At 41.3% G+C, this 12,108-nt stretch overlaps 1 protein-coding gene across 1 annotated transcript in view; it reads right to left on the minus strand.

The window, feature by feature from the left end:
• Positions 1-418: 418 nt before the first annotated feature.
• nomo (nodal modulator) overlaps positions 419-12,108 on the minus strand; it is a 96,250-nt gene continuing 84,560 nt past the window's right edge. Inside the window, exons 28-31 of the mRNA XM_087997592.1 lie at positions 11,643-11,744; positions 11,390-11,509; positions 6,210-6,302; positions 419-1,098 (exon numbers count right to left, since the gene is read on the minus strand). Coding sequence (XP_087853718.1) covers positions 967-1,098; positions 6,210-6,302; positions 11,390-11,509; positions 11,643-11,744 — 447 coding nt within the window. The 3' untranslated portion in view covers positions 419-966. The remainder of the gene's footprint in view (positions 1,099-6,209; positions 6,303-11,389; positions 11,510-11,642; positions 11,745-12,108) is intronic.

Genomic DNA, 12,108 nt, shown 5'->3' on the forward strand with positions numbered 1-12,108 from the left:
CTTATGGTGTTCCAGTACACTAAAAATGCTACACAAATGCAATACAAATACAAATCCCTGCTCCTCACCTTCTCAAGCATTTTGCCAGCAAACTAAAATGCAAAGAATTTCAAGATAAAATCCATTGCGTGATCTTCAGTCACAGGCTCGGTTGTGTAACAGAATAAAACAGATTTACAATAAACCAAGAGGTCAGTGGACACTTCCCAAAGAGACAAACTAATATTTCAAAAGATTTCCTGTGTCAAAGTGAGATAACTCTTAAGGTTTTAACTGAAGTGAGGTGACAATCCTTGCTAAATTGAGAAGAATTGATCCAGAATCTCACTGTTCACCATGGAAGCAAAACTGTGACTTTTTTAATGTAGGATTTGACTCCTTTCAGTTTGCTAGTATGTTCAATAAAGCACCACAGCTGTTTGTCAAACACTCACATTTTACCACATATCAAAATGGCTCAGTTCAAATATACAGTACATTATAAAACAGGCATCATTGATTGCATGGCTTTGCTTTTCGAGTGAGTTTGAACAACAATGAAAATAAATTAACATCTTTTCTGATCAAAATTCAGCCCAATTAACGTGTTTCTTAAAGCTTTAAATTCCGATCATGGATCAAAACATACATATGTAATCCAAAATTTTAACATAAAACAAATTTTAGTTCAAATCAGCAGAGGTTAGCAGTAAAAATCCAGACTCGAAACTTGTAATGACGAACAATTAACAATCCTGGAGGGTAGGTGAACTAAACAAACCGGATAATGAATGACAGACCTTATAAATGTGCAGATCTGACATAAAGCTCAGCCAGTTCATTCACAGGTATTCATCTGCATCTGGTCTTTACAGGTATTCATCTGCATCTGGTCTTTACAGGTATTCATCTGCATCTGGTCTTTACAGGTATTCATGTGCATCTGGTCTTTACAGGTATTCATGTGCGTCTGGTCTTTACACGTATTCATGTGCGTCTGGTCTTTAGCCTTTTGGCTTGTCTCTTTGCATCCTCCTGGCTTGCACCATCTAAACCACCCTGACTGAGTGCCCTCACACCCTGTAAGCGATTTATCAACTGCGTTAGCAACGGGATCAGCTGCAGAGGAAAAGGGAAAGGCACATCTGTTATTACTTAATACAACTCAACTGACATATAAATGAGAATGAAGTTTAAATTATGAAATTATAATTTAAAATCATACTTCAAATAAAGAGGAAGGTTATCAAGTAATGAGTTAACTTACAGCAGATTAAGTATTAGCAGGAAATCCTAATGGTAAGCCAGGATTCAATAAAAACTTAAGTACGATTCAGCTCCTCAAGTCTGCTCTGCCATTTAATACAATCATTGCTGATCTTAATTCAGCCTCAACGCCATGCTTTTATTCAAGCTTGGTAAGGAATGGGCTTGTTAGGGAAAAGCAGGGCTCACAAATCTATCCAGTCTTTGAGGGACTGGTAAAGATGGTTGGTAAGAGTACGACAGTTGGTGGTTGATAAGGGTACGGCAGTTAGTGGTTGGTAAGGGTACGGCAGTTGGTGGTTGGTAAGGGCACGGCAGTTGGTGGTTGGTAAGGGCACGGCAGTTGGTGGTTGGTAAGGGCACGGCAGTTGGTGGTTGGTAAGGGTACGGCAGTTGGTGGTTGGTAAGGGTACGGCAGTTAGTGGTTGGTAAGGGTACGGCAGTTAGTGGTTGGTAAGGGTACGGCAGTTAGTGGTTGGTAAGGGCACGGCAGTTGGTGGTTGGTAAGGGCACGGCAGTTGGTGGTTGGTAAGGGCACGGCAGTTGGTGGTTGGTAAGGGCACGGCAGTTGGTGGTTGGTAAGGGCACGGCAGTTGGTGGTTGGTAAGGGCACGGCAGTTGGTGGTTGGTAAGGGCACGGCAGTTGGTGGTTGGTAAGGGCACGGCAGTTGGTGGTTGGTAAGGGCACGGCAGTTGATGTTGTCTCTATGGACTTGATTGAAAGATCTAACAAGGTCTGTTATGATAGGCTGATCCAGAAATTAAGTTGGATAAAATATTGGCTTGGTCACAGGTGACAGAGGTGAGCTGTGGAAGGGTGTTTTGCTGACCGGAAGTTTGCTGCCACTGGTGCTCTGCAAGGATCAGTACTGGGACCTCTGTTGTCTTTAATATATATAAATGATTTGGATGAAAACATAGGTAGTCGGAGTAGTAAACTTGCAGACAACACAAAGTTTAGTGGAGCTGTGGGTAATGAGGAAGGTTATCAAATGACATAGCAGTATATAGATCAGTCAGAATGTTGGGCAGAGAAATGGCAGATAAAATTTAATCCAGGCAAGTGTGAGCTGATGCATTTTGGGAGGTCAAATTCAACAGAAAAGTCTACAGTAAATGGAGGACCCTTAGAAGCATTAATATCAACACAGGGATTTGGGGTCCAAGTGCATAGCTCCCTGAAAGAGGCAATACAAACGGTCAAGGCAGTAAAGGAGGAGTATGGCATGCTTACCTTTATCTTTTAGGGCTTGGAGTATAAACATTGGCAAAAGATAATAAGCTGTATAAAATTTTAGTTAGGCCACATTTGGAGTATTGTGTGCATTGAAGAATGTGGAAGCTTTCAAGAAGGTGCAGAAGATGCTTACCATGATGTTAGGAGAAAGTGAGGACTGCAGATGCTGGAGATCAGAGCTGAAAAATGTGTTGCCTGAAAAGCGCAGCAGGTCAGGCAGCATCAAAGGAGCAGGAGAATCGACGTTACATCGTATCATCGTATACATCGTATCATCCTTCGTCATTTCCACCACCTCCAAATAGATTCTGCCACCAAGGATCTATTTCCCTCCCCTCCCCTATCAGCGTTCCGGAAAGACCACTCCCTTCACGACTCCCTCATCAGGTCCACACCCCCCACCAACCCAACCTCCACTCCCGGCACCTTTCCCTGCAACCGCAAGAAATGCAAAACTTACACCCACACCACCCCCCTTAGATCCCTCCAAGGCCCCAAGGGATCCTTCCATATCCGTCACAAATTCACCTGCACCTCCACACACATCATTTACTGCATCTGCTGCACCTGATGTGGCCTCCTATACATTGGGGAGACAGGCCGCCTACTTGCGGAACGTTTCAGAGAACACCTCTGGGACACCCGCACCAACCAACCCAACCGCCCCATGGCTGAACACTTTAACTACCCCCCCCCACCCCCACACTCCGCCGAGGACATGCAGGTCCTTGGCCTCCTCCATCGCCAGACCATGGCAACACGACGCCTGGAGGAAGAGCGCCTCATCTTCCACTTAGGAACCCTCCAACCACAAGGGATGAATGCAGATTTCTCCACCTTCTTCATTTCCCCTCCCCCCACCTTATCTCAGTCCCAGTCCTCGGACTCAGCACCGCCTTCTTGACCTGCAATTTTCTGCCCGACCTCTCCGCCCTCACCCCCTCTCCGGCCTATCACCCTCACCTTAACCTCCTTCCACCTATCGCATTCCCAACACCCCTCCCCCAAGTCCCTCCTCCCTACCTTTTATCTTAGCCTGCTTGGCACACCCTCCTCATTCCTGAAGAAGGGCTTATGCCCAAACATCGATTCTCCTACTCCTTTGATGCTGCCTGACTTACCATGATGTTGCCTGGATAAGAGTGTATTAGCTATAAGGAGAGGTTGGACAAACTTGGATTGCTTTCATTAGAACATCAGAGGCTGAGGGGTGAGATGACAGTAGTAGATAAAATTATGAGAGGCACGGTTAGAGTGGATAGTTGGAGTCTTTCACCCAGGGTGGAAACGTCAATTACTAGGGAGCATAGGCTTAAGGTGAGAGGGGGAAAGTCTAAAGGATATATGTGAACAAATCTTTTTTATACAGAGGGTGGCTGGTGCCTGAAATGTGTTGTTCGGGGAACGGTAAAAGAAGAAACGATAGCAATATTTAACAAGCATTTAGACAGACATATGAACAGGCAGGGAATAGAAGGATACAGACCACGTACAGGCAGATGGGATTAGTTTAGAATGGCATCATGTTTGGCACAGAAATGGTAGGCCGAAGGGCCTGTTCCTGTGCTGTGCGAATCTATATTCTTTCATTCCAGGAAAGAATACAGAATCTCACAGCACAGGAACATACCATAAACTCTCCATAAGCCTTTATCCCATTACTAATTAAAAATCTGTCCATCTCCTTAAATTGACTCAATGTTTCTGCATTCCATCGCACTTGAGGTTGTAGTAAACTCCACAAAATAATGTAGAGGAAAGATCTCGGAGGGTTCCTTACGTATGACAAAATTGCGTTTCTTGCAAATAATCGTGACAGGAATTCATTATTGTGTCCATGGCAACACTAACTAAAATAATAAGCCTAACGTAGTGAGTAAATGAATTAAAATGCTGTGAATTTATTTTTCTGTGGCCTAAATATTCACCAAACTATGGAGAAGGGTTAAAAAAAAAGCTCACTGAAACAAAACAGCATAATGTATTATAAGAATTTATGACTGCACATGACACAGTAGATAAGAGCTCCATGGTTTGCTAGGAAAATTAATGCCACGTGAAATTAGACTGCACACATCGTTTTTTTAAGATCAAATGTGGTACAAATAAAATACATCCACTGTGTGCAAGATAAGATTACAACAAAATCCCCTTTTCTGCCACAAATCAGCAACAAACATTTTAAAGCCCCATCACTTCACAATCCTGAAAATGCTTTCTCAATCCTTGTACAATAAAATGTGAGGAACTGTTATTAAGGGTTCATATGTGGCTCACCAAACCAAGCAACTGTATTAAATTAACAATTTCGCAGATCTTTGTGCTAATACCATTATTTGGGGATAGCACAACACATCATTTTGTTGATTTTTTTTGAAGACGGTGGTCAGATATTGATAGAGAAATAACCGGGTCACAGCTCCAATGAAGATTATTAATGCTGCCATTGTACTTTGAATGATTCCCACTAAAAACAAAATTCTTGCTAAATATATTCTTAATCCTACCCTGTCAATGAAATTCACAAAGAGAAAGGGAAAGTCCTAAACTTTTATGTTATTGGATACACAAATATTTGATTTGATTTATTATTGTCACGTACCTCGGTACAGTGAAAAGTTTTGTTTTACGTGCAGTGCAGGCAGATCACACCATACAAACTGCATCAGGGTAATAGAACAGAGCGAAGAATATAATGTTACAGCTGCAGAAAAGGTGCACAGACAGCGAAATCAACACGAAATTAAAAATTTGGCAGGTCCATTCAGAAGTCTAATGTCAGCGAGGAAGAAACTGTTTTTCACAAGTAGGGTATACTGGCTTCAAAACAACTGGTGCTGGAGTAACTTAGCAGATCTGGGAGCATCTCCCTACTCTCTCTTCAACAGATACTGCCAGAGTTTCTCCAGCACTTTCTGATCTCCAGCAACGGTAGTACTTTGTTTTTACTATAGCCAATACTAGCTGTTGTATTATTTGTCCACTCTTCTGGTAAATAGAACTTTCCAATTTGCTAGAAATCTGAGATAATCCAAGCAAGCAGACACTCATTTCATCAATAAGACCTTGGTGCAAATTAGTTCAAATATATTCGCCAGTTAGGATGTGAAACAGTCAGTAGCAGAAAGTCCAAGTCCAGTGTAATATTATCTTTTATGATGATACCTAATCCACTACGTCAGTTCCTTGTATTATTATATCTCTGCCTTCTGTGCAGAATCAACTCCCACAGAGTCTTTTTTGGAATAATTCAAGCGAATGACTGAATTAATAAACCTACCAACTTAGGACATTTTTTTCAATGTCCTCCCAACCCACACTCACGGGTAAAAAATCAAGAGAATCTGATATTTGATGACAACATTAAAATACTTATTTTGTGAACCATGCTTTAGTCGAATAAGTTCCAGTCATACTTAATGGAATTACTCCCAACAGATTTTACATTTGTCAACCTACAGTGGAAAAGCATTTGTGTCCTAATATTCTGGACTAATTTGGAAAATTCATATTCCTATTTGATTATTTTATGCATCTAGCTTGAAATTTTATTTGCATTGTGTCATGAATGATTTGCATAATACTTGTGTACAAATGTTATTAATTTCCAGAAGTAGCCTTTTTAAAAACAAACATTATTATTTTGTACATGAAAATACTGAATAAAATGGTCATGTGCTGTCCCCAGCTGCATAGAGCCCCGATATAATTTGATGGGAAACTTTACCTTGTCGTGATTGTAACCAGCCAGAAGCAGGAGCAGAGTAAGAGGCAAGGCAATGTACGATCCCTGGGCAACATCCTGCTCAGCAAGCCTTCTCTGCAACAAGACAATGTCGCACAGTCAGATTACATCCTTTCTTCTTCTTCATTAAAGTTATACAGCACAGAAGCAAACCCTTCAGTCCAACTCGTCCATGCCGACCAGATATCCTAACCTAATCTAGTCCCATTTGCCAGCATTTGGCCCATATCCCTCTAACCCTTCCTGTTCGTATTCCCATCCAGATGCCTTTTAAATGTTGTAATTGTACCAGCTCATTCCATACATCTAACATACAAGTTAATCAGACGGTTAGACAAGGTGGACAGGGAGAGCCTTTCTCCAAGTATGGGGATGGCAAACACTAGGGGACACAACTTTAAAGTGAGGGGAGATAGGTATAAGACAGATGTCAGGGGTAGTTTCTTTAGTCAGAGAGTAGTAAGGGTATGGAATGCTTTGCCTGCATCAGTAGTAAATTCGCCAAGTTTAAGTGCATTTAAGTCGACATTGGACAGGCAAATGGACGTACATGGAATAGTGTAGGTGGGATGGGCTTCAGATTAGTATGACAGGGCGGTGCAACATCGAGGGCCGAAGGGCCTGTACTGCGCTGTAATGTTCTATGTTCTATTTAACACCCTCTGTGTGGAAAAAGTTGCTGCTTAGGTCCCCTCTAAATCTTTTCCCTCTCACCTTAAACCTATTCCCCAATGGTTTCAAATAAAATTACACAGAGCTGGTTATAAGCCTGAGATCCTAAAAGACATTTTTGCTTGTGTACATGAGAGATTTAGTTGCACAGCATAAAAACAGGCACGGAACTACCAACTAAAGAAAAGTGACTCTCATAATCTTTCCTCTACATATACACCAAAAGTAACAGCTTTTAAAATTGCTCAGAGACCTGTCCAAGTGGGAGAATGAAAGCATAGTTACACAGATGTCATTATAAATCAAAAATCCATTTGTGTAATGTGCAGTGGAACTGATTTACTTTGACTGTCATAAACTCACATTAAAGCACAATGCCTTCACAGAATTTCAGTAATTCCCACAGAAATTCAGCACTTTTCCCTCAGTGACACAATTACTTAGTCAGGCCACCACTGCAATGATGGAAAACGTCTCCAGAACTATTCTCGTTGCTTCCAAACCAAATCAGACTTAACAGCTCATCAAAAAGAAAAACTCCAAAGTTTAATAGCAAAATCATAGCTGCAACCTCATCAATTCTTCCTTAAAATGGAACGTACACTGGCAATAGTCTATACATTTTGACAATGACAATAAAAACAAATTATAATCATAGCTAAAGATGACAGTTCATGGCTGTTTACGGACTTCAATATAACATAAATCCAGTTTGTTGAAGTCGTTTTAAAGTCTGTTCTCAGGATATGGGTGTTGCTAGCAATTATTGCCCAGTCCTAACAAACCCTTCACAAGACCCATCGACCCCAAAATTTCTTTCCCCCACCACTGCTTCCATCTCCCTCTCTAGTCACTGACTCAAGCTGCATTGTACACAAACTTAGCATCCCAGCTGAAACAAAAACAGAAACTGCTAGGTAAACTCAGCAGGTCTGGTAGCATCTATGGAGAGAAAGCAGAGTTAACATTTCAGGTCTGGTGACCCTACTATCTGACCCTGGTCTGAGATTCCAACTCCAAATCATTTCAATTGCCACAACTATGCTTTCTCACTTCTGAAATATTATTTTCTCTGCTTGCCCCTCAGCTCACCTGCTGCTCAAACCCTCAAATCCTGGATTTGCTTACCTCTAAGCTCCAAAGCTATCCAGCTTATCTATCATTTTCCCTCCATAAACCTAAACTTAGCAATTCCTTTGATGCTAAAATCACCACATATTCGGTTGAACCAGCACTGCTGTTGCTCAGTACTAACTCTTGCCTCCTAAATGCTTCCAATTGAAAACACAGTTGGCCTGAAATTGGTTTGTTTTCTCTTAACTGTAGAAGATTAATTTGAAATGTAGGTAAGACAAATGCTAACAATGGCATTCACAGACTGTAAGACAAATTAAATGTGTTTGAAATTGCAATATCAAAAAGCACTCTTACAAAGTAACATGGAAAAAAGCAAATGTCAGTATTCCAGCCACTTGAGAGCTGCAGAGATCTCGAAATAAAAACTGGAATAATGTGGATGATGAAAATCAAAAAAAATAAAAAAATTGCTGGAAAAGCTCAGCAGGTCTGGTAGCATCGGAGGAGAGAAATCAGTCACCCTGACCTGAAAACATTAACTCTGATTTCTCTCCGCAATGCTACCAGACTTAACTTTTCCAGCAATTTCTTTTTTTTTGCCAAGATCTCTTCTGGAGGGCAGCAAAAGAAGGATTGATTTAGACATAGTTGGATGATAGATGTCACAGAGCGGTTGCAGGAAAACTATAGTGGCTATGTGAGGACAATTCAGGTAAAACAAGGGTTATACTGTGACAGCAACCCCCGAGCAGGATCAATTGCTGAAGATTAAGAGGTAATTTGATTGAGATGTTTGAAACTCAAAAAGGATTTTGATAGCTTTTCAGAACCCACCCCATTTTGTCTCATGGGATAAATTGAAAACAAAGGAACACCACTTCAAAATTTCAGACCATTCAGAAGAGAAATTAATAAACACCTTTTCAGAAATTGTTGTAAAACTTAGAAACTCACTCCTGCACAATGGAAATGGATGGGAAGGCACAGTTGGCGCTTTCGGCAAAGGTGACAAGGGATATTGACCAAAGGCAAGTCGATGGAGCTGAGATGGAGGGGTAAAATAATTTGGGAGCAAGCCTGATTGGTCTGTTTCTGCATGTGGTTATCCAGAAATGTTTATCCTCATGCTCAAGCCCCTCACCTCCCCATCTCTGCGACTCTGAGAAATCTGTGCACCTTCAACTGTGGGCTCTTGTCCATTCCCTTTGTACCTCATCCCACCACTCAGCCCATATAACCTCTGTAACTCTCCTCCCTCCCCACCCTCCCCTCCACACACACACACGCACACACCCCCCTCTTTCTCTCCTTCAAGACATTACTTAAAACTCATCAGGATTTAGTCATGTATTCCAATGATTTCTTTTGGTTCAGTATCAGAGTGTGCCTGCTTAGGATCTTCTGCAGGATTTTGGGATGTTTACTGTTATCAAGGTGCTAAATAAAGTCAGAGATGTACAGCATCTTCGGTCCAACCCATCCATACCGACCAGATATCCCAACCCAATCTAGTCCCACCTGCCAACACCCGGCCCATATCCCTCCAAACCCTTCCTATTCATATACCCATCCAAATGCCTCTTAAATGCTGTAATTGTACCAGTCACCACCACTTCCTCTGGCAGCTCATTCCATATACGTACCACCCTCTGTCTCAAAAAGCTGCCTCTTAGGTCTCTTTCCCCTCTCACCCTAAACCTATGCCCTCTAGTTCTGGACTCCCCGACCCCAGGGAAAAGACTATTTGCCTATTAACCCTATCCATGCCCCTCATAATTTTGTAAATGAAGGCAAGTTGTTGCTGAAAGTGGTGCTGGATTTTCTTCTCGAGCAATCCGATACCATGGAATGACTTCCTTGGTCAGCACAAGAGGATAGCTAAGAGTCAACCATGCTATAACGTAGAGCTGCAGTCAAATGCAGAGCTGACTGGAAAGCTGATTAATCTTTCTCTACAGGTCATTAGTGAACTACATGTTTTCTACAACAATCCTGCAGCTTCCTGGACACTAATTCAAATCAGTACTGCTGAATTGACCATCAAAGCAGATCAGGAAGAATGAGCAAAGCGAATGGTCAGGACTTGGTGCACATTTGAGGATACAGACAGGAGTGTTGGAATTGAGCTAAAATTTATGGAGGATAGAAGGTGGGAAACTGGCTAGCAGAAGTCTGGAATAGTTGACTCATTGGTATGTTAGAGTTTTGGAAATAAGACTAATGTCTGAGCCTCCTGGCATTAAATTTAGTCTGTACAAACTCACAGCTTTACCGCAATTGACAGTCACTTAGTTAACTACTACTTTTAAGGTGGCACTACCAGAAACTGTTTCCTATGCTCAAGAAGAAAACAGCAGCATAAAGCCAATATAAAACTATTTAAAACTACTGTAGTGAGACTAACATTTATTACGATAACTGAATCATTTGCCGAATGACCTGTTGACAAGAAATGAGATTCTGCTTAAAAAACACTGCTTACTGAGTTTAGTAAAATTCAATGCGGTGTGTTAAAGTTAATTAGGTGACAGCAGATTCAATTAAAATAAAACAGGACAATTTAGCCTTTACAGTCTCCAAAACAAATTTCAGTTTTAAATTTAAAAGTGAAGAAATGCAGTGTACACCTGGTTAAAGATCACAGCTCAGTAATTATTGCAATAGTTTGGATTCAATTAATTTTGTCCTCATCAGAGTGCAATGCTTCAAAGTAACACATAAACAAGTATAATCATCTGTCAATATTAACTCAAAAGCATTTCAACAGTTTTCTACAATGAATTGCCATGGATGTCGCCATTAAATATGGATTCATGTGTTTAATGTTGGTTAGATAGAGGCCAGGCAAAGGTTTTTACACTAGTTTGATTCCATCTCACACACCACCAACTCTAACCACACGGATTACCTGCTCTTAACCCTGCCATACCATAGAACCAGAGAATCCCCAGTATGGAAGCCGGCCGTTCAGCCCATTGAGTCACACCAACCCTCCAAACAGCATCCCACACCAACCAACACATTCCCCTACACTATCCCTGTAACCCTGTATTTCCCATGGCTAACCCACCTAACCTGTATATCTCTGGACATTATGGGCAATTTAGCATAGCCAATCCACCTAGCCCATACATCTTTGGATTGGAGGAGGAAACCAGAGCACCCAGAGGAAACCCACGCTGACACAGGGACAACGTGCAAACTCCACGCAGACAGGTGCCTGAGGCTGGAATCGGACCTGGGTCTCTGGTGCTGTGAGGCAGCAGTGCTATTCACTGAGCCACTATGCCACCCTAATAGGTAACGACACCCTACTGTAGCACAATAACAATACAATATCATACTAGATAACAACAGGGAAACAAGTTAATTCACATGTTCTTAAAAACAATTATCTTTAATCACTGACTTACCGAAGGGCTGAACATAAGGGTAATGTGTTTATGGTAGCCAGTTGCACTAAAGGATATTTGAGGTAAGATGTACTCATACAGTGACTTGGGCAACGTCGACTCCAAGGCCACGACAAAGTTCTGCAACAAATAAGCAATAATTTCATTCCTAGCTAAAGTTGGACAGAAATACGTTTCTGAGGCAAAGAAAAGTGTTTGCATTCATTTACACAATTTAGCTGAATACTGTTCACTCTACAGAAAGCAAACATACCTCACCATCTCTTAACAATGGTGGGAAATGGAAAAAAAGTGACTGTCCCAGCGATACCGTTTGAATGGGGTTATCCAGATTTTCACTTTTATACAGCACCACCTGAATAAATTAGAAATATACTTTATAGCCCATGTTTAAAAAGATTACATTTCAAATATTTGTATCATTTACAATACTCAAAAGCAACTCGGGATGGGGAGTAAGTGCTGGACTGGCCAGCAAGGCCCACATCCCATGAGTGAATTTCAAAACACTATGCTAAAGATTTTTAAGATCTATTAAGTTGGACAAACTGACCTATCAAAACGTAGCAATTTAGGTTAGAACAACAGATTGGACACTAGATGTGCGATAGGGATAGCACCTCAAACTGAGCTACAAATCTTCTCAAAAAACTCACTAGATGTGCAATACACAATGCCACCGGAAATGTCACTCCATATCTACACACTAAACCCTCCGT

This window comes from Chiloscyllium plagiosum, unplaced genomic scaffold (genome assembly GCF_037043375.1).
Source record: "Chiloscyllium plagiosum isolate Xiang-an unplaced genomic scaffold, Cpla_swu_hap1 HiC_scaffold_20, whole genome shotgun sequence".
NCBI classification, from domain to species: domain Eukaryota; kingdom Metazoa; phylum Chordata; class Chondrichthyes; order Orectolobiformes; family Hemiscylliidae; genus Chiloscyllium; species Chiloscyllium plagiosum.